General features: G+C 29.6%; 4 protein-coding genes across 8 annotated transcripts; 3 read left to right on the forward strand and 1 right to left on the reverse strand.

Moving 5' to 3' along the window:
* Window positions 1–1,229: 1,229 nt before the first annotated feature.
* LOC148237375 (juvenile hormone esterase-like) lies at window positions 1,230–6,353 on the reverse strand. Its single transcript, XM_088181803.1, has 3 exons — window positions 6,180–6,353; window positions 1,491–2,767; window positions 1,230–1,420 (listed from the first exon to the last, which is right to left on the reverse strand). Exons 1-3 carry the CDS (start codon window positions 6,312–6,314, stop codon window positions 1,261–1,263), a joined length of 1,572 nt encoding a protein of 523 aa, XP_088037929.1. The 5' UTR covers window positions 6,315–6,353; the 3' UTR covers window positions 1,230–1,260.
* Window positions 6,354–9,550: 3,197 nt separating this feature from the next.
* On the forward strand, window positions 9,551–17,052 carry LOC148237376 (endocuticle structural glycoprotein SgAbd-5-like). Of its 4 annotated transcripts, XM_088181454.1 has the most exons (13): window positions 11,170–11,212; window positions 13,565–13,612; window positions 13,672–13,784; window positions 13,944–14,145; window positions 14,660–14,692; window positions 14,775–14,825; window positions 15,124–15,156; window positions 15,238–15,288; window positions 15,588–15,620; window positions 15,696–15,746; window positions 16,042–16,092; window positions 16,825–16,890; window positions 16,969–17,052. In XM_088181454.1, the coding sequence occupies exons 2-13, from the start codon at window positions 13,604–13,606 to the stop codon at window positions 16,978–16,980; spliced, it is 705 nt and encodes a 234-aa protein (XP_088037580.1). In that variant the 5' UTR covers window positions 11,170–11,212; window positions 13,565–13,603; the 3' UTR covers window positions 16,981–17,052. The 4 variants fall into 4 exon arrangements, 2 of the variants coding, with proteins under 2 accessions (XP_088037581.1, XP_088037580.1); XR_015808886.1 differs by lacking the exons at window positions 13,565–13,612; window positions 14,660–14,692; window positions 14,775–14,825; ... (5 more) ...; window positions 16,825–16,890; window positions 16,969–17,052 and adding exons at window positions 9,551–9,811; window positions 9,872–9,984; window positions 10,129–10,330 and having other exon boundaries at window positions 11,147–11,212; window positions 13,944–14,025; XR_015808887.1 differs by lacking the exons at window positions 13,944–14,145; window positions 14,660–14,692; window positions 14,775–14,825; ... (5 more) ...; window positions 16,825–16,890; window positions 16,969–17,052 and adding exons at window positions 9,551–9,811; window positions 9,872–9,984; window positions 10,129–10,330 and having other exon boundaries at window positions 11,147–11,212; window positions 13,672–13,736.
* Window positions 17,053–19,131: 2,079 nt separating this feature from the next.
* On the forward strand, window positions 19,132–22,095 carry LOC148237377 (cuticle protein CP14.6-like). The gene is made up of 8 exons (XM_088205569.1): window positions 19,132–19,192; window positions 19,252–19,364; window positions 19,525–19,726; window positions 20,202–20,249; window positions 20,843–20,875; window positions 20,945–20,995; window positions 21,844–21,933; window positions 22,012–22,095. Exons 1-8 carry the CDS (start codon window positions 19,184–19,186, stop codon window positions 22,021–22,023), a joined length of 558 nt encoding a protein of 185 aa, XP_088061695.1. The 5' UTR covers window positions 19,132–19,183; the 3' UTR covers window positions 22,024–22,095.
* A 1,588-nt stretch (window positions 22,096–23,683) lies between these two features.
* LOC148237378 (flexible cuticle protein 12-like) lies at window positions 23,684–25,891 on the forward strand. 2 transcript variants are annotated; one of them, XM_088205721.1, is made up of 6 exons: window positions 23,684–23,744; window positions 23,804–23,916; window positions 24,080–24,284; window positions 24,764–24,814; window positions 25,665–25,730; window positions 25,808–25,891. In XM_088205721.1, the coding sequence occupies exons 1-6, from the start codon at window positions 23,736–23,738 to the stop codon at window positions 25,817–25,819; spliced, it is 456 nt and encodes a 151-aa protein (XP_088061847.1). In that variant the 5' UTR covers window positions 23,684–23,735; the 3' UTR covers window positions 25,820–25,891. The 2 variants fall into 2 exon arrangements, with proteins under 2 accessions (XP_088061847.1, XP_088061846.1); XM_088205720.1 differs by having other exon boundaries at window positions 23,685–23,744; window positions 25,659–25,730.
* Window positions 25,892–27,713: the final 1,822 nt, after the last annotated feature.

The following is a 27,713-nucleotide window of genomic DNA, read 5'->3' on the forward strand; positions in this document are numbered from 1 at the left end:
TTACCTTGAGAATGTGAATCCTTTTGATTATCTGATTTTAATTTTAGATATCACTGGAAAAATAATAGCTATCTCTAAAATACAGAACTATATGATTAATTCTTCAGGGCTGTCAGTGATATAACAGATACCAAATTGATGTGGAAGCAGCGCTTTATTTCTTAGAGACACACTGCAATTATGGTAATAAATTACAAATACTCTAGCAAAAAAGTGGCACCATATTTTGCACTTACTTTAGTTTAATTATATATTGTTTAATCAAATGTTAATATACAAAATGTATAGTAAACAAATATTTCTCCAGTTCGCAGGAAAACAGATTGAAAACCACTGATATAGACTACCAAATTATTCAGTTTTCTCGTTATTATAAAATATTAAATAAGTACTATTTATATGCGAGTGAATTTATAAATATTTTAATAATGGTTTTAAACTTGGCTAAAATAATTAATTAGTAACTTAAATATTTATATTTATATATTAAAATATGTTATAATGGTAGTAGATAATTCATCATATTTAATTATTTATTTAGTTGTACATTTAAAATATAATACAAAATTTGGATCATATTATATATCAAAGGTGTTTTTTTTTCCCTCATAAAATATTATATATTTTTCCTTTATATTTTCTCTATTCTAGAAAGATTAGATTAAAATGCATGTATTCCACATTGTTACAATGGGGTAATATATTTAATTTTTTTGTATTTAGTTAGCAACTTATTATTGCTATTAATTGTTTACTTAATTCATCAATCACTTATTGAGCACTATCACTGGAACAACAAATAACAAGTTTAGTATTTGATTATAAATGATAATGGTCCCTGATTAGCTCCTTGTAGTACACCGTGAGATATTACTCTCTTCTTTAAATATAACATAATTTAATTTCACTTTCTAATTCTAAAAGAATAACTAAACCTGCTTAACATTAAATCATGTATACCTGTAATCTTTGGTTTATTTTATGTTTAAACAGCTATTTTGAAATCCAGTAATACTACTTCTAGGATATAAATTGACTCGGTCATTGTTTATTCAAAATATTTTATGAATTCCTTTTGAACTTTGGGTGGTCAGCTATAATGACTGTCCGTTGACTCCCCGTTCCATGTGGATTTAATAAAAAGTGCCGATTAACTGGAGTGAGAATTCTTGTACCCATGAATTATATATCTTTGAAATTTATAACCAAGTATAAAATCAAAAATAACATTCAGTATCATAAAAATATTTATTATGCAATTCAATTTATTTTAAATAACTCTTCAAGAAACTGGACATTCTCTGGACGTAATGTTGACATTATTCTTAACTTGTCGCCAATATCTAAATAATTCAATCGATCCTTCTTCACCGGTTCCCATTTCACTGTTATTATATCATTTAATGTTGGAGTTGGATTCCTGAATAATAAAAAAACATAATCAATTATAAAACATTACTGATTTCAAATAAAAATACAATTTAACAAACCCGTATTTAGCAAAGTTCGTCCATAAATCTGTCATTAACTTAACAACATTCAAATCATCATCGTCCAAATTAACAGTCGATTCATTGTTTTGTGTGAATAGATAGGCCAACTCATCTCCATGACAAGCTCCGTTAAAAGAATGCTCGATGAACTTTTTAAACATGTTGTTTTGCCGTCCAATAGAAAATTGATAAAAATACAATGATTTTGAACGCTTGCTCATGTTTTTGATCAAAATATTGTAGTCAATCAATGAGAATAGATCGTTAATAATATTAACAAGTACTTCCTTTAACGTTAATTCTTTAGATACATAAAATTTCTTGATCTTTTCTATAACTTCTGGAGCAACGTCCATCAGGTATTTAGGTAACAGATTATCTATGTAGTTGTCTAGATCGTCTACTTTATCTAGTATCGGTTGATCACACAAATCTTTAACCCAAAATATATTTCCTTCGTTTGAGTTGAATCCTAGCATGCAAGGAACATTGTTATAATTTCCATTTTTGATCAATTCTAATGGAGTTTGAGGAAGAAACGCTTCAACATTTGGATATATCGACTCTAAAGTCGGCGAAAAGATCCATCTATTCATTATGGAGTACGGTTTACATGTGATTCTAGATATATCTTCAGCTGGTATATGTTTTAATATATTCAACGCTTCATTCTTATCTTGTGTATCAAACCCCAACGATTTCATCAAAGTGAAAATATTCGCTTCGGGATGTTTCTGATATGACCACTCTGCAAGGCAAGTGCCAGATTCCATGATAGCTCTGTGAAATAAACCTTTAGCCATTGGCGACACAATCAAGAAAGACACTGAAGCGCTTCCAGCACTTTGACCGAATATTGTGATGTTATTTGGATCACCGCTGAACTTTGATATATTCTTACCGACCCAACGGAGAGCAAGAACTTGATCTTTCATACCAGCGTTTCCTGGTACATCTGGCGTGTTAAGGCAAAGGAATCCTAAAGCTCCTAATCTATAATTGATTGTTACTAAAATTATGTTCTTTTCAATCAAATAGTCAGGTCCAAAGTCATCGTCATTACCGGAGCCGGCCATGAAACCGCCTCCGTGAATCCAAAACATCACCGGCAACGATTCACTGTTGGAAGTATTTGCTGGAACGTATACGTTCAAATATAAGCAATCTTCTGAACCTATTGATGTTTTTGAAATGGTTCTATCAATTTGTGAATTGATATCTCTGAAGAATGTAGCGTCTCGCTTGCCAATCCATGGCTCTGGAGGTTGAGGATCCTATATTGGAATATACAAATTAATTTTATTAGTATACAATAGTGCAAAAAACAAACATTGTTTTAAATGATATCTCTTAAACTTATAATTAACTCACAATACTATTTTAGATGTAAACTTTTCTTAAACAACTATCGTGCCCATTGACATAAAAACTGTTTTAAATGAACTCTGACTATAGATTTTGAGTCTTGAGACAAATGTATAATATGATGTGCTTATCACATATACCGAAGGGAATGTTTAAATCAAGATATATAAAATCTGGCATTTAAGTTTTGAGATGCTTCATAGTAAGAGTTGCTCTATAACATAATTAATGTTGATCACCTTATGTTTTGAAACTCTGAATTAAATTATCGTCGGCAACTTGGTATTTGTTCGATTTAATATACTTTTGAGGGGCAATGGTTAACAAGCTCTGCTGCTAAGTCTTAAAAAAATTAATCTTAAAATGAGCAGATGAAGGCAAGAAATCCATCCATACGTGAATATTGAGAAAAAGTAAACTGAGCTGAGATTCTCACGCCAAAAGAAAAATGAAATGCCATTATCAGTAAATTACAGATAATTCTACTGTAAATTTGGGATGTAAAAACTTTTACCTGCAGGTGAGCCAAAATCATAAGAAAACGATGGCTCTTATTTTGTTTTAAAGGTATACTTGTTTTTTGTAGCAAGTCAAAAGCGGTATAAAAGTGCTTATTTTTGCCACATGAATTGTGAGATTCTCTTTCAAGCTACATCCTGTGCATCTGTACTTCTTCTTCCACTTATTTTCCCCTGAAATTTGAGTTGGCTTAGCTTGTATTTTGGACTTGACTTAATGAAAGTACTAAAGTTATAATCATTTTTAAAAAATTGGGTTTGTTTCATTTGTGTAGGTTAGGTTTGGGTTTCAACAGCAAATGGACGTTTCGCAACTGTCAAATTGAGTTTCATAGACATTTTAGAGCAGCATATAATTTTACTAGCACCTATCAGTTGAATTATCTTTTTGTATGTAAAAATATATATCTACTGTTGAAAATGTACTTGGATTTCACTAGTGAAAATATAACTTCAATGAAAAATACACATTCTCTGTAACATTTATACATCGCATGTAAATAAATAATGATAATTATGTAAATGTATATGCATATAATATTACTACGAGTGGAAAAGTTAAAATCACCTTCAAGATAAATTATATTTTCACTAATAAAAATATATACAATAAAAATATTACAGGGCGTTCTTCTGGACCTGATTTAATTCCCGATTTTATTTTGAAGGGTTGCGAAGTAAGTCTCGCTGCTCCTCTAAAATGTATTTATGATCTGATTCTCAAAACATCATAATTTCCTGATCTATGGAAATGCACAAAAGTCACCCCTATTCATAAAAAGGGTGACAAATTATATATAAAAAATTATAGACCAGTAGCAGTGTTGTCAGCTCCTGCTAAATTATTTGAAATAATTATTCATAAATATCTTTACAATCACTTTCAGCAAGTTTTATTAGACCAACAGCACGGGTTTCGTCCTGCCCGTTCCACTGTTACTAATCTTCTGTCGTTCACCAAAACGGTGACAACTTCTCTCGATGCCGGAATTCAAGTAGACGTCGTGTATACAGATTTTGAGAAAGCCTTTGACAAAGTTTGTCATACGTTATTATTAAAAAAATTGTCGAACCTCGGTTGCTCAGATAATTTAACTCGGTTATTTTCGAGTTATTTAAGCAATCGTAGACAGTTTGTAACCTATGGTGGCCGATTGTCAAAGGAATATTTTACCCCTTCGGGGGTTCCTCAAGGATCCAATCTGGGACCTCTGCTTTTTGTGTTATTTATTAATGACATAAATACAGCAATTAAAAATTCAAGTTTTCTTCTGTACGCAGATGATTTAAAATTATATAAATGCATTCGATCTGTTGCGGACTCCTTCTCTCTACAAAGTGATTTAGACTCTCTGTGGAGATGGGCTTCCGTTAACCGTCTGCCCTTTAGTGTCGGAAAGTGCCATACTGTGTCATTTTCTCGATCCCGTTCGCCATCAGCTTATTTCTACCATCTCGGTGGTAACATTTTGACTAGAGAAACTTCCATTAAAGATCTCGGAATCACTTTCGAGAGCAAATGGAGGTTCTCTCTACACATACACGACGTCTGTGATAAATCTTCCAAGATGCTCGGCTTTGTTATGAGGAATGCCTTTCACTTTGACGATCCGTCAGTTATTCGCATCCTCTATGACACCTTAGTTCGTAGCATTCTTGAATCGGGATCTATAATTTGGAATCCCCGAATAGCCAAATATTCCCTTTTAGTGGAAAAAATTCAAAAAAGGTATTTAAGATACCTTTACAAAAGGACATTTGGTTATTATCCGTACTTATATCCCAGCGCCTTTCTTTTAGGGGCGTTGGGATATGATTCGCTGAATTCTCGCAGAAAGCTGTATGTCGCTAAGCATTTTTTCAAACTACTAAAAGGTGCTGTCGACAATCCAGCTATTCTCGAGGAATTCCAGTTTTGGGTTCCGGAACATTTTCGAGAATCACGATCGAGACCTCTTTTGATGGCAGTTAGGGCTAGGACATCCGCACTTGCCGACTCGCCTATGGCTGTGGCCATACGGCTCCTTAATACGCTTGCATTACATATTGACCTGTTTAATGTTAGCTACAAGGAGCTGATCCAGTTTGTCTCATTTAATTTTGATATTTTATAATTTTTTGTTATGTTTATTATTTTTAAGTATTGTTCTATTTATGTATATATACGTTTTTTTTTGTTTTATAAATTTAAAATTTGTTTTCGACCATCGTGGCGCATTGGGGTAACCTGTTAGGCCACGATGGTCTTAATTTAATCTAAAAAATAAATATATATCTACCGGTGAAAATGTGTTCTGATATGATTTCACTGAAATGACATATTAAAAAATATTTTCGGGATAGATTCGAGACCGTTTTTTTTAGATTTTATTTTGGAGGTAACCCGAGAATTTCTGGCTTAGAATCAGGGACAACATGTTTCTAAGGGGGGGGGGGGGGTTTGCTAGTCAGTCGTCATTTTTTTATTATTTCGATATAATTAAGATTCATAGTATTTCAATTTAATGACAAGCATTTTTCTGGCCAAATTCAAAAGGGGGGGGGGCAATTGCACACACTAGCCCCCCCCCGCCTTGCTGAATATCTGGTCCCCTTTTCTCGATACTGATTAACCCCTAAAAACTAAACCGACTACCAAAGTTCAATCGACCCTGAAAGTTAACCGATACCCGGCCCTCTCCGACGCAGAAACACAATAAACACAAAATGGCTCAACAAATATTAACATTTTTTTTATATATTATATATAATTTATAGCTCATGAAATATCAGCATGCAAATTATCATTAGTAATAGTACTCACACAAAATCTCAGTTTTCCAATCGGTGGCTTAGCATAAGGAATACCCAAATAAGCGTTGAATTCAAAACCAGTTACAGTCACACGCTTGCAACCAAATAATATGCCTTGCTCAATCTCAATCTCCAAATTTGCCATTTTTGCAACTACAAATCACTCGAGTTACAAATTGAAACTAATTATATTTAACAAACGTTTTACATTTTATTAAGTATCGTTGCTTATCTTTGCACAAACAAAATAAATGCTTATCTCAGCTGATAATATTTTATTACTTATTATTACATAACAAAATGCTTCGTTGCAAATATGAATTATTATATGTTTAAATAATTAGTTTATTTATTATATTTTAATTTATTTAATTGTATAATCTAGCAAACACCAGAGAAATCGTTACATTACTATGGGTAAAATGACTGAAGTGGATTTATATATAATATATTATGTAACTTGTTTACAGCGTAGCAAATATTAATATTAATTGTATTTAAAACAAGTAGTTTCTAGGAAGGATCGTTTCATATTATAATTAAATGCTACACCCTTAATTATTTAATTTGCACTCACGTATTATACTAATTATCAATTATGTTAATATGCTAATTAACATGAACACAGCTCGTTAAAGTTACAGTCATAAGTAAAATAACGTTATGATAATAAATATAATCTATGGAGCATATTTATTATCATAACTTGGATATTAAATACAAAAAATGTATTATAGGATTACCAACCTGTGCCCGCGAACGCCATGGCGCCCACCAACATTAGCCCGCAAAAAATAAATTTTAAATATTGTTTGGGTAGGTTTATTAAATTCGTTCGTATGTTTTCGATTCCTGTTGGTTACCTCCTTAGCTTTCGTCCTTGTTTTATCTTATCGCGCTTGCGTTTTTGTAATTAAATAAAATTCTAACAAACGTATAAAGTAATTTTTTGGAATATATCGAGCCTGAAACAAGTAAAATATTTTAACTACGTGATCTATGTTGATAGAGAAAATATTGAGGAGTGATTGGAATATGATTCATGTGATCTAGATTTTCAAATAATGAGTAACGCGGATATTATTTCCAATCTCGTTCAACCAGAAATGAAAGAGGAGAGGTCAGATACGGCCCGAGGTAAGAGTGGGACTCCATCATCAGAGAGGAACGAACCTCCTCTACACCGTCGCACTACAAGACCATCCACAAGACATCATCCCTCCGTCAGCTTCTCCACCACTGCTCGAAGAAAAACATTACTCACCATTCATAGTTTGTCGCAATATATGTATGTAATATTATATAATAAATTATTACAAGTTTCTGACTGTGAAGTCACGCCTATTAGGACTAGAAACTTTAAACAACTTTTACGAATTTTTATTTTTCTTTGAATATTTAATTTGTGCCGTTTATGTGTGATGATTCGATGCACAAAACGCGGGTCATGGGTTGAACATTGCTGGTCTAGCCACGATACGTCCCCCAACTGCGAGTAACTGTATGAGAACAAATCAGTATTATCCGATAGACAGGGACGTCAATGGGGGGGGGGGGGAAATATCAAATATGGCGCCCCTTTATATATTTTTTATAGTTAAATGGCAAAAGCATAATTAAAGAATTAATTTTATTATGAAAATTTATTGTAATAAAATTAAGTTGTACAAAGTTAAGCTTTTTTTTAACAATTAAAATGGAAAACATAAATTTACAATAAGACATTACATTTATTGGCAGTACTAATTTAATTATTTATATTAAAAAAAAAATATTTTTTGGGGCATTGACTTACTAAATGGTGAACGGACTATTACTCTCAGGGCGAATGCTATCACGAACATTGCTCTCGTGGAATATTGCTCTCACGAAAAATTACTCTCACAAAACACTGCTCTTTTTTTTTTTAATTTGCTATATGTTCATCATTTCAAACTAAATTAGCGTGTTAAAAATTAATATTAAATTAATTACAAAAAAATCTTTTCTCTAGAATAGTTTTTGTATTTATAACATATATCTTTAAATGAGAATAACATATATCAATGGAGTTGTACTTTTTAATATATATTTTTCCTGATTGACCGGTGCATAAAATTATTTATATTAGCTTATTTAATATCCTTGACATTATCATAAAATGGCATCAATTTTTTAGATAAAAATTTCTATATATAACTGTTACGACGATAATAAATTCATATAGTATAAAGACGAATTTATTATCGTCGTGGTATCAAAATCATACACAAAATCGTGTGGAACTTATTGGTTTCTTGTGACTACCTAATTAGACCTGGTTATAAAAGAAAAGTGGCTGCTTTAACAGGCTTTATCTCTGTCGATAACTGGCGAATCTCTGCTTTGTGCGAGTTTAGGTCATCTCTCGTTTGTTCCAAGTCAGAAACGAGGTGGTGGTAATGTAAAATACTGACTGAAGTACATTTTTGATAAAAATCCCTGTTGGAAGTGAATTTAGTACGCTGTGTTCGAGTGTATATACCCCTTAACACGTTAATTACCATAGTGCTCTCTGGTGTCCAAAACTTACCGATGACATTGCGCCATGGCTTGCACCAGTGACCAGCAAAAATTGCTTACGAAAAAATATGCGTATACTTCATTGCTCACTCTATGGTCAAATTTAATTTAAATTATTCCCGACATATAGTACAATGCATATAATAAACAGAAGTAAAATATGTTTTAAATGAATTTATTTTTATATAATCAGTACGATTTTTTAAATGGAGCGTAATTACGCACCTATCAGCGGAGCAGATAAGGCTAGAGTGCTTAATCTGAATAGTGTTTTTAACATTAAAACCGAGTAAAAGTGCGAACTACAAAAAATCTAATCTGTGCAAAGTAAAAGAAAAGTTTTTATAAAAAATAATAAATCTCCTGATGATGCTAAGAATATTTTGGCGAAATATTTGTTATTTAAGTATTATATTTTCTCTAGTAGAAATACATATCTGTAGTCTATTTATTTTCAAGAGTCAGTGCGCAAGAACATTGTTTAACGCGTAATCAAAATGTGCTCTTAAATTTCTGCCTTGTGATTGGTCGTTCTCAATGAAACGATTGATCTTACGGCGAACGACCAATCACAGGGCAGAAATTTAAAAGCATGTTATGATTACGCGTTAAACAATGTTCTTGCGCACTGACTCTTGAAAATAAATAGACTATAGTGGTGAAAATGTATTTAAACATTACTAGTGAAAATATAACTTTACCAAAAAATACACATTCACTGTAAAAAATAAAAATAAACACTTCTGACACAAGGGTCAGGACAAATCATTTTTAATAATATACATATATTTAATTTCGGTGATGGACTTGACAGTCATAATTGTTTGTTTGATTGTTTTTAATACAATATATTGGAAGGGTGAAAAAGTAAACTTGTACTTAGTCTAAATATCGTATATAAGATTTCCTAACTGATTAGTGGTTAAAATCTTTTATTTGCGACTCGTCAAATCATCTCGCTATCCTTGACAATTTATCAAAGGTCAAAGATTCTAAGTTAAGAATTTCTATATAAACACTGTCACATCAAAAAACAAGTTCATATTATTGTAACACTGAAACCAGGCGCATTATTATCTCTGAATAATAAGAATGAAAATCGTACGTATCTTTTAAATTCATCAAATTATTATAGTAAAATTTAAATTTAATATATTTCAGTTATTGATTCTTGTATTAATTATCACTGCAACTCTTTCTGCGCCAATCAAAGAAAATATTACTATTGTGAAGTATGAAAATACAGGAGATGAACATGGATTATACAAGTTTTCGTATGTTTTTTTAATCTTCAACTAATGATTACACTAATATATGTTTTTAATAGTTATATTAAAATGCAATCAATCTTGGATTTTAAGAGTGCCACCTTTTGTATAATAAGTCATATACATTAATAATATAACATTGTTGTTCAGGTTCGAGACTTCAGATGGAACTTTTAGAAAAGAGGAAAGCATTCTGATAGATTCGAGTGATCCTGAAAACTATGTTTTCGTAGTTTATGGGGAATACGGTTACATTGGTCCAGATGGTAAAACTTACTATGTCCTTTACAAGGCTAATGAAGATGGTTTCCAACCTATCGGTGAACATATTCCTGTTCTTGAAACAAAATCTGTAAGTAATAAATTTTCACCTATTTTTATTTTTTTTAGCTATATTTGCGATAAAATAATCCAGCAAAAAGTCTATGCTTCAGTGTAAGAAGTGCTGTCTTCTATTCTTAAATTAATTGTGAACTCTGCATCAAATATTTTATTATAAATGTTCAACATTTTACAAAAATATCAAAAAAAGCACTGCCCCACTTTAACATTGATCAATGGGAAAAATGTTTCAAATATGCAATTTATAGAGTATACTGGTATATAAGCAACTATAAAAAAATAACATCCACAACTTCGACTAAAATAAAATATGAAAAAGCAAATACATCAAATGAGTACTATTCTCAATCCACTAACAAGTATCTTTAAAATTACACTATGGAACGCCAACGGTATATCACAACACATACAATAAATAATAATAATAATAATCGAACAACACAAAATAGAGATATTGCTGGTCTGTGAAACTTAATTTACGAAAAATACTTACTTTTAAATACCTTAATACTGCACTTATACCACGAGACAACCAGATAGAACTGCAGTGGGAAATAACTTCAGGTGAATCTCCAAAAGAAAACCAACGTACTGGCTAACTGATCAACAAAAGCTACCTTTTGCATTGTCAAAGAAAACCTACAGAGAAACCTTATCGAAATTAAACAATGGATAAAATATTTTAGAATAGAATCAAATACGACGAAATCAATATATGTATTTTCATAATATTACTGTATGCAAACATCAAAAGTTTAAAAGACATATTTTCGCATTTAATTTTGTACCTTTATTACTTGTATTAATTTATTAAAAAAAATTCTAGACTTCTGTGGCATCACCTGGGGCTGGGGCTTTACAACCAGAAGTAGCTTGATCTCTTTTAGAAGTGGTAAGAAAATGCTTTATTTTTTTATAATAATTAAAATAAACATTCGTTTTAATTTTTTTTATTTTTAGAAACCATAACAAAACAGTAAATCTTTCGTTTGAATTACATAATAGATCATGTTTAATTATTATAATTATTATATGTTAAAAAATATACACTGTCTTAATAATGTGTTTTTTTTAGAAATCCATATTCAGAAATCTATAGTCACTATTTTTTTCAAATAAGTATAGATCATTTAATTAAACAAGTATATTAAAAGTAGCATATACTTTAAGTAAAAAGGCGATAACAAAACATATCATGTATCTGTTAAATAATCCTAGAGATATATTTATGAACAAATATATATGTTAGAACAAGATTAATTTACAAGATTTATAAAAGTCGTAAAACTGGAGTTATATAAGGGCCATAAAATTAATATGTATGTGTGAATTTATTAAGAATCAGCCAACTCGAAGCCAAGCACACGCGCACGGATTTGTCCGTCGGACACATGGACAGATCTGTTCGTGCTTCGCCACACACGCAAACTGTCTGAACTCGGATATGAGTCTTATCGGACATAAGATTTAGATGTTTTAGGTGCTTCTACATTTCAACTAAACAAGCATATTATGAAACTATCCCTACAGTACCAGAAGAATAACTTATGATGACTGGCGTCAAAACAATACGTGTTAGTATTTCATCCTGAATTGACAAACGAAGACACAGATTTCTTTAAGCAATTTATTTAAATTAAAAATAATTTAAATATAAGTGAATCTCATATATATAAGGATATCCTTTCAAAACGAATTGATACATGCCAAGTATCATACCAAATGGGATAAGATTTAGTAAGACCCTCAATTTTAGATGCTATCGACGTAGGTTTTTGCGAACCTTCTTTAACACGGCAGTTTTCTTGTCTTGTCTTTTCGGCTTCTTTTATAGATTTTCATAAATATATGATTTAAAAAATATAGTATGTTAACATCCAACTTAACCCTGATTTTATTTTGAAATTTATTTTTTAAATGCAATTAATTGTATTTTAAAATATGTATATTTTCTATGTAAATTTTCTGTGAATATATGTTCATGGTTGTAAGTTCATATCTATTATTTATATAAAATAAATTGTATCACTATAAGTATAACATTTTTTTTATTAATATTCGAAATGATTTTATTTGCACTTTTTAAATAATATATCATACGTGTAAAATTGTTTTCGACCTTTGCTAAACTCGCTAAAATATGCCAATACGCTTTAGTTTCCCGATAATAACCGTTATTGCAGCACATGTAAAAACTAAAACAACACACAATCGTATTTTTGTGCGACGTATACGACTTTATTCTTGTGACTCGGCTCTAGCACGCGCGAATGCATGTATATGTATTAAAATTAGAAGTTGTACCGTCCACTGTAATAGAATAGATAATTAGTAAATAACATATATTGGCATAAGATAAATATTTGGATTATGGCAAAAAACAAAACTTATATACTTGAATAATTCATTGAGGAACCTGAATTGGTATATTCAATTTTTCTAAATGTATAATATATAATAAAATCTTTGTTGAGGGTTTTTATGATTTTTTCAAATTTAGTATTTTTTTCTTAAAGAAAGACAAAAACCACAATGTTCAGTAGTAGTAAACTTATATATGTTCTTTATAAAATACTGCAGGTAATATGAAAAATAAAGTGTGTAGTAGATATTAAGTAGATAATAAAAACACAATTAAAGTAGTTAAATTAACCATTGACAACTAAAGGGACCAAAATACACTAGTTACCGACGAATTGACCATAAGCACCTTTTAAAATTAGATTAAATAATTAATGTATATACATATAAGGTGACCAGATATTGAAAATATCAAAGAAGTGCACTAAAAATAAAAAGGCGTTTTCGTAAATTTTCGTTCAAGGAAAAGATTGGAGGATAAAATTTTTGAGAGAATATCTGGTCAAGTTAATTAGATCCTCGGGGTAGTATAATATATTCTAACCTAACCGGCAAATTATACTTAAATTTAGATCTTGAGATCACACCACTGTTAAGTTCTTATCTAAACAATTATCATATCAATGCCAAGAACACATAGCAATTGAATTAATTATATTTCAATACAGGATATAAAAGTTGGACTTTCTAATATATGTTTTATTTGTTTTAAACAATTTCCTGATTCACCGGTGCATTAAATTATTTATAAGTTTATTTAATAATTCAAAAATAGTTGAACCATCTTTAATTCCTTGACATTATCATATGTCAATAATTTTTTAGGTAAAATTTTCTATATATATAAACTTTTAAATCTAAAAACAGGTTTATATTTTTATAGCACTGAAACAAGACACGTTGTTCTTTGCGAATAATAATAATGAAAATCGTACGTATCTCTTAAATTTATTAAATTATTAAAGTTTAATTTAATTTAATTTATTTCAGTTATTAGTTCTTGTATTGACGACCACTGCAACTCTTTCTGCGCCTATCAAAGAAAATATTGCTATTGTGAAGTATGAAAATACAGAAGATGGACTTGGTTCATACAGTTTTTCGTATGTTTTATTAATCTTCAACTAATATATTTTTTTGTAGTTATACTTATATATTGGCAGCACGCTTTAAATATTAAAATGCAATCACTCTTGGATTTATAAAGTGCCTCCGTTTGTAAAATAAGTCGGATACTTTATTAATATAATATTTTTGCTCAGGTACGAGACATCAGATGGAACTTTTAGAGAAGAGAAAGGCGTTCTAAGAAATGCAGAAGATCCTGAAAAGGCTTATATCGCAGTGAATGGTAGATACAGTTACATAGGTCCAGATGGTAAAACTTACACTGTCACTTACACGGCTGATGAAGATGGTTTCCAACCTATCGGTGAACATATTTCTGTTCCTGAAACAGAATCTGTAAGTACTTAATTTTCACCTATTTTTGCAGTAAAATAATCAACAATCTGTCAAAGATTTAGTATTTACTTACTTTTGTGTAAAAAGTGCTGTTCATCTCAATATATTAAATTAATTGTGAATACCTAATTAACTATTATATTATAAAAATACAACGTAGTTCTCCTAAATGTTATTAATATAATATTTAAATATTCATACGAGTAGTGTTTAAAAAATATATTTCATTTGATAAAAATAAAAACATTTGTTCTACCACAATTTTATTATTATATATCGGGCAAGTGAATTTTACGTTCGACTAATAATATTATAACTGCATCGTGATGTAATATGTATTTCTAAGGCTAGATGCAAAATCTTTCCAGATTGTTATATCATTAATGATACATAACACTTTGCAAAGTTCATTACTACATTTATTAATTAATTAATATTTTATTTCAATAATATTAAAGATTATATTTTACATATAATAAAATATTAATTTGTAATAATAATATTTTCTTTCCAGATTTCAAAAATACCGACTCTCCCACCGAGATTGGTAAAAAAATTATATATTATAATATAGTGTTTTTAAACATATAATATAATATTTAGTTGTAATGAAAATATTATATTTCCAGATTCAGACAATAGCGCCTTTACGATCACCATATCCAACCACACAGAGACCGGTACAAAATTATGATTATGTATTATATTATAGTGGTTCTTAAACTATATGTATTTATAAGTCTCCGAATCGTATCTTATATCGGGTAAAACTCTTGGAAATTCAGATGTTTGCTTTTAGCTAGACCTGTTGAGAAATAGCTACTTCCTCTGACTTCTAAGAGTCGTCTTGGTTCTGTTTAAGCTCTCATTTACTCCAAGTCATTCATTCATTTAAATCAATTTTATTTTAATAATATTAAAGGTTATCTTTTACATATAATATAATATTAATTTGTAATAAAAATATTTAATTTCCAGATTTCAAAAATACCGACTCTCCCACCGAGACTGGTAAAAAATTATATATTATAATATAGTGTTTTTAAACATATAATATAAAATTTAGTTGTAATGAAAATATTATATTTCCAGGTTCAGAATATAGCGCCTTTACAATCACCATATCAAACCACACAGAGACCGGTAAAAAATTATGATTATGTATTATATTATAGTGCTTCTTAAACTATATGTATTTATAAGTCTCCGAAACGTATCTTATATTGGGTAGAACTTTTGGAAATACAGATGGCTGCTTTAAGCTACACTTGTTTACAAATAACTACTTCCTCTGACTTCTAAGGATCATATTGGTTCTGTTTAAGCTCTCGTTTACTCCTAGTCATTATATTAATTTATATAATTTTTATTTTAATAATATTAAGGATTATCATTTACATATATTATAATATTAATTTATAATAAAAATATTTAATTTCCAGATTTCAAAAATACCGACTCTCCTACCGAGACTGGTATAAAATTATATATTATTATAATATAGTATTATAAACATATATAAAGTTGTAATAAAATTATTGTATTTACAGGTTACAAAAATACCGTCTTTGCCATCAACATATCTAACAACACCGAGACCGGTATAAAATTTTGATTACATATTATATTATAGTGGTTATTAAACTGTATGTAGTTATAAGTATCCGAATCGTATCTAATATCGAGTAGAACTTTTGGAAATACAGATGGCTGCTTTAAGCTACACTTGTTTACAAATAGCTACTTCCTCTGACTTCTAAGGATCATCTTGGTTCTGTTTAAGCTTTTGTTTACTCTGAGTCATTCATTAGTTTATTTATATTTTATTTCAATAATATTAAACATTATCTCTTACATATAATATATAAAGTTGTAATAAAAATATTTTATTTTCAGTTTCCAAAAATAACGCATACTGCACCACGGTATCCAACCACACAGAGACCGGTATAAAATGATGTTTATGTATTATAATACAGCGTTTTTTAAACCGTCTGTACTCATAAGTGTACAGACCGTTTAAATTATGGGTAAAACCCTTATAAATTCAAATGGCTGCTTTAAGCTGGACCTTGTTAGAAACTGCTACTTCATTTGGATTTTTAAGGGTTATCTCAGTCGAAGTGGTAGTTTTTTGTCCAAATGTAGTCACTCAGAATACCCGTGTTGTAGCTTAAATACCCTTCAGCAATAGGAGAAGTCCAACGTCCCTTTCAATTTTTGATGGTCAGATTAAACTCGATAGTTCGTGGCGGAACTAGTATTCTTTATTGTCTTGTATATATTTTATTAAACTGTATCACTGCGTAATGATTGATTCGTCATTAGTTAAATTATCAAATTCGTCATTCTATTGAATATGTATCTGTTTGGCGTAGATATTCACCAGCAAAGATAAAGTTTAATGGATGCACTGATACAGTTTAATGGATGTCTACTCTGACACGCAATATAATTTCTTACCCCAAAAAATGTCGTCTCTCTTGAGACCCTTTTGTCGCATAGATTACCCATGGCCCCAAAGTCATGATGAAAAATATATTACCCAATTACTTACAATTTACAAACTACAAGCGGTAAATATACACTGATTTTACAACTCACGTTTAATTTTCAATTTTTATTCATAAAAATCATTACAATTTGTATTAATTTAAAAATATTTTATTTTAATTTCAGCCTTCTCCTACAAGTATACCTGATTCGGCCTTACCACCAGAAGTAGCTAGATCACTTTTAGGATTGGTGATACATTGATTTATTTTTTAAATTAAATAAAATTTAATTTGTATTTAATAATATTGTGTAATTACCTTTTTTCAGAATCCAGAATAAAATAATAAAAAGATTTTTGGAATACCAATAATTGATAGATCATGGTTAAAATATAAAATGCTTCTTATTAAATGTGTTTTTATTTCCAAATTTCCTTTCACAATTAAATAAGTAAAAATTATAATATATTGTCCATGCAGCGCACGTATTTATTTTTATAGATACAAAGTTTATACATAATACTAATTTATTATCGTTAGATCATCTAGAAAATCGGGTGGAACTTATTGCTTTCTTGTGACTGTCTAATTAGACCTGGTTATAAAAAGTTTATAAAAGGTTTGGTGATTATTGAGCAAATGAAAATTTCGCACTGCTAAAATTTCAAAAAGCAAAAATTCTGATCATAGACGAGCAATAGACACATATTCAAGAATACGTAAATATATATATAATATATGTATAATACATAAAAATATATTGTCTGTATACATACCAGATGTTGATATGATTTTAATTAAACATATCTTATTTAAAAATATTTAATGATTATATTATATTAGTAATTTTCATTGGTACGATTCACTTACATTTCATATAATTACACAATTTTTTTCTATAAAATAAAGACATAAATGAAGCAATTGAAATTAAAAGTAAAATATATTTGACAATTAAACAATCACTTATGTTAATATTTTTTTCGTTTGCACGATAATTTGGTCGCCAAGAAAAGTAGCTGCTTTATCAGACTCTTCATCGGTCGATAATTGGCGAAGCTCTGCTTTGTGTGAGTTCGGTTTAATCAGTTTAGTATTTTTTAAGCTTTTAAAAATTCAATTTTTGTGAATATGCAATTTTTTCAGGTGTAGTTTATTGACAAGTCCACATTCCAAATTTTGATGGACAAAGCACCGTTTGTCCGACGACGCCCAGGGGAGCAATTCTTTTCGGACTGCCTCATGGAGACGGTCAAACATCCTGTTCGTATCATGGTATGTTCAGTCATATCCTTCAAGGGGATGAGGCGCCTCCACATCGTGCAACGAACTATGAGACACGACAAATACAGACAAGTACTGGAAAACCGTTTCCTGCCTCAAGTCAGAAAATAGTTCCCTGGTGACCAGAAGTATATAAGTTCACGCACGACTCCGTACTTTGCCAAAAAGCCAGAAGTGTCACTGTATTCCTGGCTGAAAAAACGTGCAGGTTTTGCCATGGCCAAGGAATTCTCCTGACATGAATCTTAATAAAAAGCCTTTTTCAAAAAGTATAAATTTTTTTTGCTAGTTTCTTAATGAATTGGCATTTCAAGTTTGTCGGGTTCGTCAATTGAACATTCTGACCACCTTATGAAGCTGTTACATTGGATGATCTGAAAACAGTCGAAAAGCAATAATGCAAGATTATATCGAATTTTCTACTTACAGAGTGCCATCGTGAAACGTCTAAATGTATTTTAATACAAAGTATCAATATACGAATTTTAAACGTCTACGATAAAAATATAGCTTCATTGCTAAAATAGGACACCACCGTGAGAAACTCTTTTTGAAGATTAAGTCAAAATAACAAAAAAACGAGTATCCTTAACAAAAAAAGGATAACACGTGCATTCGGGATTTCTATTAAAATATGTCTTTTGTTATCTGCTCCAGCAGCCAACGGCAATCTTTTAAAAAAACTACCCAATGGCCACCTTTTTTTAACTAGCTGATTCACTAAAAAAATGGAAAATAAAATGTGTGGGGCATAGTATTAAATACGGAAACGTGGTCAAATAACGATCAATTCCTCCGAAACTTTCTTAGAGATTTCATCTGACGCTTGAATATCCATTTTAAAACTAGGAACTTTCGTACAAATTTCAACTAAGAAATCGTAATCGTTGCACAAAAATTTAACAACAACAAATTGTCTTTAAAAAAAATGCTCTTGACACAAAGATCAGGGCAAATTATTTTTAAGCTTACCTTGACAATTATTACAAGTGAATAGGTTTCAAAAATCGAAAATATTAACACAATACATATTTAATAGTGGTAATGGTCTTAACAGCTATTATTTTAAATGTCTGATTGATCGGTGCTTAAAATCGTTTATTTATGACTCAAAAAATCATCTTCATAACCTTGAAATTTTCATGAAAGGTCAAAGATTCTCAGTTAAGAATTTCTATATAAAAATAGTTGAATCAAAAAACAAGTTTATATGTTTGTAGCAATGAAGCAAGACACATTGTTCTTTGCGAATAATAACAATGAAAATCGTACGTATCTCTTAAATTTATTACATTATTAAAGTTTAATTTAATTTAATTGATTTCAGTTATTAATTCTTGTACTGACGAGCACTGCAACTCTTTCTGCGCCTATCAAAGAAAATATTGCTATTGTGAAGTATGAAAATACAGGAGATGGACTTGGTTCATACAGTTTTTCGTATGTTTTTTTAATCTTTAATTAATGATTTAACTAATATATTTTTTTATCTACTGACAGCAAACTTTAAATAATAAAATGAAATCACTCTTGGATTTTAAGAGTGCCTCTCTTTTGTAAAATAAGTCGGATACTTTAATATTATAATATTTTTATTCAGGTACGAGACATCAGATGGAACTTTTAGAGAAGAAAAAGGCGTTCTGAGAAATGCAGAAGATCCTGAAAAGGCTTTTATTGAAGTGAATGGTAGATACAGTTACATAGGTCCAGATGGTAAAACTTACACTGTCACTTACACGGCTGATGAAGATGGTTTCCAACCTATCGGTGAACATATTCTTATTCCTGAAACAAAATCCGTAAGTATTAAATTTTCACCTATTTTTGTAGTAAAATAATCAATCTGTCTAAAATTTAGTGTTTACTTAAGTTTGTTTAAAAAGTACTGTCATCTCAATATATTAAATTAATTGTGAATACCTCATTAAATATTATATTATAAAAGACAATGTAGTTCTCCTAAATGTTATTAATGTGATATTTATATATTCAGATGAGTATAGTGTATAAAAATAAATTTCATATAAAAGATAAAAACATATGCTCTACCATAATTTTATTTTAACAAATCATGTAAGTAAATTTTACGGGTAACTAATAATAATATTTATACATCGTGATTTAATATGTATTTCTTGGGCATTAAATTAAAGCACGTAAATATTTTTCTTATATTAGTCCCTACTTTAATCATATATAACAATCTGCAAAGTTCATTACTACATTGATTTTCCTTTACATATAATATCTTACATATAATTGTTATATTTCCAGGTTCCAAAAATACCGCCTGTTCCACTTCCGTATATCACACCAGGACTGGTATTAAATTATGATTATGTATTATATTATAGTAGTTCTTAAACCTTTGACTCATATCTAATAATGGTTAAAACTTTTATAAATTTAGATGGCTGCGTTTACTTTGATGACTTTCTCTGACTTTTAAGAGTCATCTCGGTCGATTCGACGTAGCTCTGCTATGTTCGAGTTCGGTTGAACTCTTTTTAAATTTTTAAACAAACACAATATTAAATTGTATATGTCACTTGTTTTTTAGAAGCTAGAATAAAATCAGTTTTCTTAAATTGTATTATTAGATCTTTTAAAATCTTTTATACGAGTGTAAATCATACAGTGGCTAAAAAAACATATATCATTTAAAAGATGAAAACATTTGTTCTACCACAATTTTACGTTCAACTAATAATAATATCACTACATCGTTATTTAATTATATTTCTAAGGCTTTAGATAAAAATCTTTTTATGCTATTATGTATCATTAATGATACACAACAATTTGCAAAGTTCACTACTACATTTATTAATATTTTATTTCAATAATAATAATGATAATATTTTATATATAATATAATATAATATTAGGATGTAATAAAAATATTTCATTTCCAGGTTGCAAAAAAATATTTTCCCCCACCGAGACTGGTATAAAATTAAATATTATAATATAGTGCTTTTAAACACATTGTTGTATTGAAAATATTATATTTTCAGGTTCCAACACTACCGCCTCCACAGACACCATATCCAACTACAGAGGGATCGGTATAAAATGATGATTATGTATTATATTATAGTAGTGCTTAAACTGTATGTACATACTTATAAGTCTCCGAATCGTATCTAATATCGGGTAGAATTCTTGGAAATTCAGATATCTGCTTTTAGCCAGATCTTGTTAGTCATAGCTACTTCCTCTGACTTTTAAGGGTCGTTTCGGTTCTGTTTGAAGTGTCGTTTACTCCGAGTCAAATAAGCGTGTTTTTTATCTGAAGAAAGACATTCAGAATAGCCGTGTTCTGGCTTAAATACCCTTCAGCATTAAGAGAAATCCAACTATCGTTCCAGTTCTTGATGGTCAGGGCAATCTCGATGATTCAGGGCGAAAGTAGATATTTTTATTGCCTGATTCATATTTTTAAAACGATATTACTGCTTAATGATAGATTCATCATTGCTAAAAAATATCAAAGTCATTCTATTGAATGTGTTATATGGACTTCTGAACCTGTTTGGCGGATATATGCATTTATGACAAATACATTTCAATGGATGCACTGATACAGTTTAATGGATGTCTACTCTTATATGCTATATAATTTATTATGGCAAGTAATGTATTTTCTTATAAAATTAAATCGATTATTATATCTAGTCATTTGCGACTGAATCCGTCGCGTCAATTACGGATGGTCCCGACAAAAAATCGTATATAAATAGAAATTAATTTTGTATCATTAGATCGTCATGTAAAATATATTTCCTAGTACATAAATTATACAAACTATAATAAGAGTTAAATATAGTGCTTTTATAATATACGCATAATTTTTACTTTTATTATTATAAATCATATCAATGTGTATTTTAATTAACTAATATTCTATTTTTAGTATCCCGTTCTTGCTAGCCAAGTACCTGCTCCTGCCATACCGTCTTCACCGGTCCTACCACCAGAAGTAGCTAGATCACTTTTAGGATTGGTGATACATTGATTTATTTTATTAAATAACACAAATTTAAATTGTATATAATAATATTGTGTAATTACCTTTTTTCAGAAGCCAGAATAAAATAGTAAAAGGATTTTTGATATATCATGTATTGATAGATCATGGTAAAAATATAAAATGCTTCTTAATAAATGTGTTTTTATTATCAAATCTATTTTCATAATTTAATAAGTAAATTTATAATATATTGTCCATGCAGCGCACGTTTTTATATTTATAGGTACGATACGCTAGATTCCATATTTGTATCCTTGTGTATTTTTTCTTGGAGCTTCGAGATACAATTTTCAGCGCAGCGTCTATTTAATAAAACACTTTTTGATTTGAAACACACGCGGGTTATAAAATGCTCTAGAGAGTCGCAATCACTTCCATTATTCCTGCCCGTCACGGTCAATACGTCAGCGCTCGAAAATACTTTCCTAACGCAAGACATTCAGCTAAGGTAAATTTTGTATTTGTGATATAAGTGACTTTATTTTATTAGTTTTATTAGGATTTAATAATAATAAACTTATGCGTTACCTAATTATTCTAGAAAATGTGTATCTTTTTCTGAAGTAATTTTCGATTATATCAAATAAAAAACATCCACTAACACAATTACATTATAATATTGTTAAGCACATTCTTGTTGTGAATGATAATAAAAATTGTGTTCCTAAGATGCATAAATTATTGATACTGATATGTCATAGTTTCATTTAAGCTATATTTATTATAATATAATATTTATATAATATAAATATCTCAGAAATCCAACAAAATTCACAAATCTTATGCTTTAAACAAACTCATAAAAAAGTTTATCAATTATGTTAATGAATTGGCATTTTAATATGCAAAACTATTGGCAAAGTTTAACTTATTTTAAGTTTGTCAGGTTCATCGATTGAATATTCTGACCACCTAATGAAGCGGTTACATTAAATGGTCGAAAGCAAATAATGCGATGATAATATCAAAATTTAAACTTACTGAGTGCTATTGTGACACGTCCAAGTGTACTTAATTGCAAATAAATGGGACTTATTAGCATTAAAATAGGATACCGCCGTGAGAAAACTTTTCTCAGATTAAGTCAAAGTTACCGCCATGAATTAGAAAAAACATATAAGTATCCACAAACGCATTGAGAAAGGATAGCACGTGAATTTGGCATTTCCATTAAAAATAGTCATTTGAAATCGACTCTGGATGCCAACGGTAATCTTTTGTAATTGGTTGCTTCACTAAAAATGCGAAAAATAAAATTTTCTATAGAGGGGGACACTGATATTAAATACGGAAACGCGGGGAACCAACTATCTTTTTTTCTTAGAGATTTCATCTGACACTTGAATTTCCATTTTGAAGCTCAGAATATCAAGAGCTCTTAAACTTTCGTACAAACTTCAACCAAGAGGACACCGACCCACCTTCAGATCTTAATCGTTGCATAAAAATTAAACAACAACAAATTGTCTTGACACAGAGGTCAGAACAAATCATTTTTATCTTACAATTGAATATATTTTAAGAATCTAAAATATTAACACTATATATATTTAATAATGGTGATTGACTTGACAGTTTTTTTTTCATGTCTGATTGATCGGTGCTTAAAATCGTTTATTTATGACTCGTCAAATCATCTCCAAAACCTTGACATTTTCATGAAATGTCAAAGATTCTCAGTTGAAAATTTCTATATAAAAATCGTTGTATCACAAAACAAGTTTATATGTTTGTAGCAATGAAACAAGACACATTGTTCTTTGAGAATAATAATAATGAAAATCGTACGTATCTCTTAAATTTATTACATTATTAAAGTTTAATTTAATTTAATTTATTTCAGATATTGATTCTAGTATTGATGACCACTGCAACTTTTTCTGCGCCTATCAAAGAAAATATTGCTATTGTGAAGTATGAAAATACAGATGATGGACTTGGTTCATACAGTTTTTCGTATGTTTTATTAATCTTTAACTAATATATTTTTTTATAGTTATATGTACTTATGTATTGGCAGCAAGCTTTAAATATTGAAATGAAATCACTCTTGGATTTTAAGAGTGCCTCCTTTTGTAATATAAATCAGATACATTCATAATATAATATTTTTGTTCAGGTACGAGACATCAGATGGAACTTTTAGAGAAGAAAAAGGCGTTCTGAGAAATGCAGAAGATCCTGAAAAGGCTTTTATCGAAGTGAATGGTAGATACAGTTACATAGGTCCAGATGGTAAAACTTACAGTCTCGCTTACACGGCTGATGACTATGGTTTCCAACCTATCGGTGAACATATTCCTGTTCCTCCTGAAACAAAATTCGTAAGTAATAAATTTTCACCTATTTTTGCAGTAAAATAATCATTCAATTTTTCTAAGATTTAGTGTTTACTTAAGTTTGTGTATAAAGTACTGTTATTTCAATATCTTAAATTAATTGTAAATACCTCATTAAATATTTTCGTATAAAATCGTAAATGTTGTTAACATATCATTTAAAATCTTTCAGTAGATAAAAAATATATTTTATTTAAAAGATAAAAGCATTTGTACTACCACAATTTTATTTTTTCATATCGGGCAAGCGAATTTTACATTTTACTAACAAATATCACTACATCGTGATTAAATATATAATATTATATTATGATTATATTTATTAGTCCCTACTTTAATGATACAACTACATAAAAATCTAAAAGGTTCATTACTACATTTATTCATTTATTTATATTTTAGTTCAATAATATTAAGCATTATTTCTTACATATAAAGTTGTAATAAAAATATTTTATTATCAGGTTCCAAAAGTAGCGCATACTACACCACCGTATCCAACCACACGGAGACCGGTATAAAATCATGATTATGTATTATATTATAGTGGTTCTTGAACTGTCTGTACTCATAAGTCTCAGAATCGTATGTAAATGCGGGTAGAACTCTTTCAGATGGCTGCTTTAAGCTGGAACTGGTTAGAAACGGCTAATTTATCTGGCTTTTAAGGGTCATCTTGGTCGATTCGGCGTAGCTCTGCATTGTTCAAGTTCGGTTAAACTCTAATTTACTCCAAATAGAAAGAGAATTTGTAGTTTTTTGTCTAAATGAAGTCATTCAGAATAGCTTAAGTACCCTTCAGCATTAGTAGAAGTCCAACGTCCATTTCAGTTTTTGATGTTCAGACTAATCTCGATAATTCGTGGCCGAACTACTATTTTTTTATAATCGGGTACATATTTTATTAAACTGTAGCACCGCGTAATGATTAGTCATTAAAAAATTATTAAATTCGGGACTGTATTGAATATGTTATCCGGGCTTCTATTTCTGTTTACTGGAGATATGCATTAGCACAGATACTTATTAATGGATGCACTGATACAATTGAATGGATGTATACTCAAATACCCACCTTAATAGTCTTAGGCCGAGAAATACTGTTTCTTAGAAAATTTAGTCGATTATTTTGACAATTCATTTGTGACTGATTTCGTCGCATCGATTACGGATAGCCCCGACAAAACTTTAACATATAAATAGATATTATTTTTGAATCATTAGATCGTGGTGTAAAATATATTTCTTAGTTCTTCTTCAAAAATTAAATACACACAGTTTTTTTAATACATGTTTGATTCCAAATTATAATGTATAAATAATTTAAATTTGTATTAATTTACTAATATTCTATTTTAGTTGAAGGTTTATACTACGCAAACACCAGCTCCGGCCTTACCACCAGAAGTAGCTAGATCACTTTTAGGATTGGTAATACATTGATTTATTTTTTCTATAACACAAATTTAAATTGTATAGAATAATATTGTGTAATCCCCTTTTTTCAGAATCCAGAATAAAATAGTAAGAGGATTTTTGGAATATCATGTATTGATAAATAATGGTAAAAATATAAAATGCTTCTTATTAAATGTGTTTTTATTTCTAAATCTATTTTCACAATTAAAAAAGTAAAACTTACAATATATTGTCCATGCAGCGCACTTTTTAATTTTTATAGATGCAAAGTTTATACACAGATATACTTATTTATTATCGTTAAATCATCTAGAAAATCGGGTGGAACTTATTGGCTTCTTGTGACTGTCTATTAGATCTGGTCACAAGGGTTGGGTGATTATTAGGCAAATAAAAAAATTAGCAGTAACAATTTGGAACATGAATGATCAATATGCATATATTTAAAAGTAAGTCAATATATATGTATATAAAAAAATAATGTATGTAGGTATATATTACAGATGTTGATATGATGTTAATTAAAAATAATATGTTTATAAATATATTATGATTTATTAGTAATTTTCATTGGTACGATTCACTTACATCTTCTATAATATAATTGTTAGCCGTCGCTTCCGCTTCCGGAAGCACACGATTTAAACGGTGTATATAATAATACACGTAAACAAAGGAAATATATTTAATTAATATATAATAATAAAAATTGAATTTGCTTCATTGCTTTCCGAGGCACCGTTATTGCATTCTGTTGTTTCGACCAATAAAAAATAAGCATTCAAATATAAAACAAGATGGCCGATAGCAAAGTGACAATAGTTTAAATAATTATTATTTATTATTAAAAATTCATTTATTCGTCAAGTGCATTGCTTGATTACACTGTATATAAATAATCGAATTGCAAATTAACTAGGTGTGTTATAACTATGAAAATTAAATATATACATCATGTGTTGAGGATTAGAAGATTACATTGATTAAACTAGATAAACAATCATAAAACAATCTTCGAAATGAAATCTTCAAATTTTGAATTCCCGTCGATGGGCTCCGAGGCCAAAAAGTGAGTTTTTCCTTTTATAATACATAAACATTATCATTGCTTCCGATTTAATGCACATATACGTTAGATTTGACTGAGCCAGGTACGTTTTGAACGTGAACATGTATAATATACTTAGTACTTTAATGTCAATCAAACCATATAAATGCTAATAAAGCGTATTTTTTCATCTATTGATATTTGGTGATACTATATTTTACAACGATCGCGTCACAACGATTGTGATGCAGTTGGTTATTTAGCTGAAGAAACTTGGTTGCAGCAAAATAATTCACCTAGATCGTTCCGTTCCGAGCAATGACTCAGGGACGTCGCCAAATTTTGCTATAAGGCGTCAAAGATGCTCGATTTCGTTATGCGGAGCGTTTTCACTTTACCAATTGATTATCGATTCGCGCTCCGTACGATACGCTAGTTTCCATATTTGTATAATTGTGTATTTTTTCTTGGAGCTTTGAGATACAATTTTTTTGAGTTCACGTATAGTATATGTGAATGGGTTTATTGTTGGTAAAGTCAAAGTTACTGCTATAAATTAGAAAAAAATAAAAGTATTCATCACAAACGCATTGAGAAAGGATAACACGTGCATTCGGGCATATTTCCATTCAATATAGCTATTCGTATTCTGCTCTTATTTTACAAACAGCAATCTGTTTTAAAAACTACCTAGTGACCACCCTTTTGTAATTGGCTGGTACACTAAAAAAGGCAAAAAATAAAATTTTCTTTACAGCGGGGTATGGTTATTAAATACGGAAACGCTGGTAACCAAGATCACATTCTCAGACCCTTTCTTAGAGATTTCATCTGACACTTGAATTTCCATTTCGAAGCTCAGAACGTCAAGAGCTCTCTAACTTTCGTACAAACTTCAACCAAGAGGACTCCGACCCACCTTCAAGATCATAATCATTGCACAAAGT

The sequence above is a fragment of the Plectrocnemia conspersa genome, unplaced genomic scaffold (genome assembly GCF_051122295.1).
Source record: "Plectrocnemia conspersa isolate PC_06_02 unplaced genomic scaffold, ASM5112229v1 ptg000002l, whole genome shotgun sequence".
Lineage (NCBI taxonomy): Eukaryota > Metazoa > Arthropoda > Insecta > Trichoptera > Polycentropodidae > Plectrocnemia > Plectrocnemia conspersa.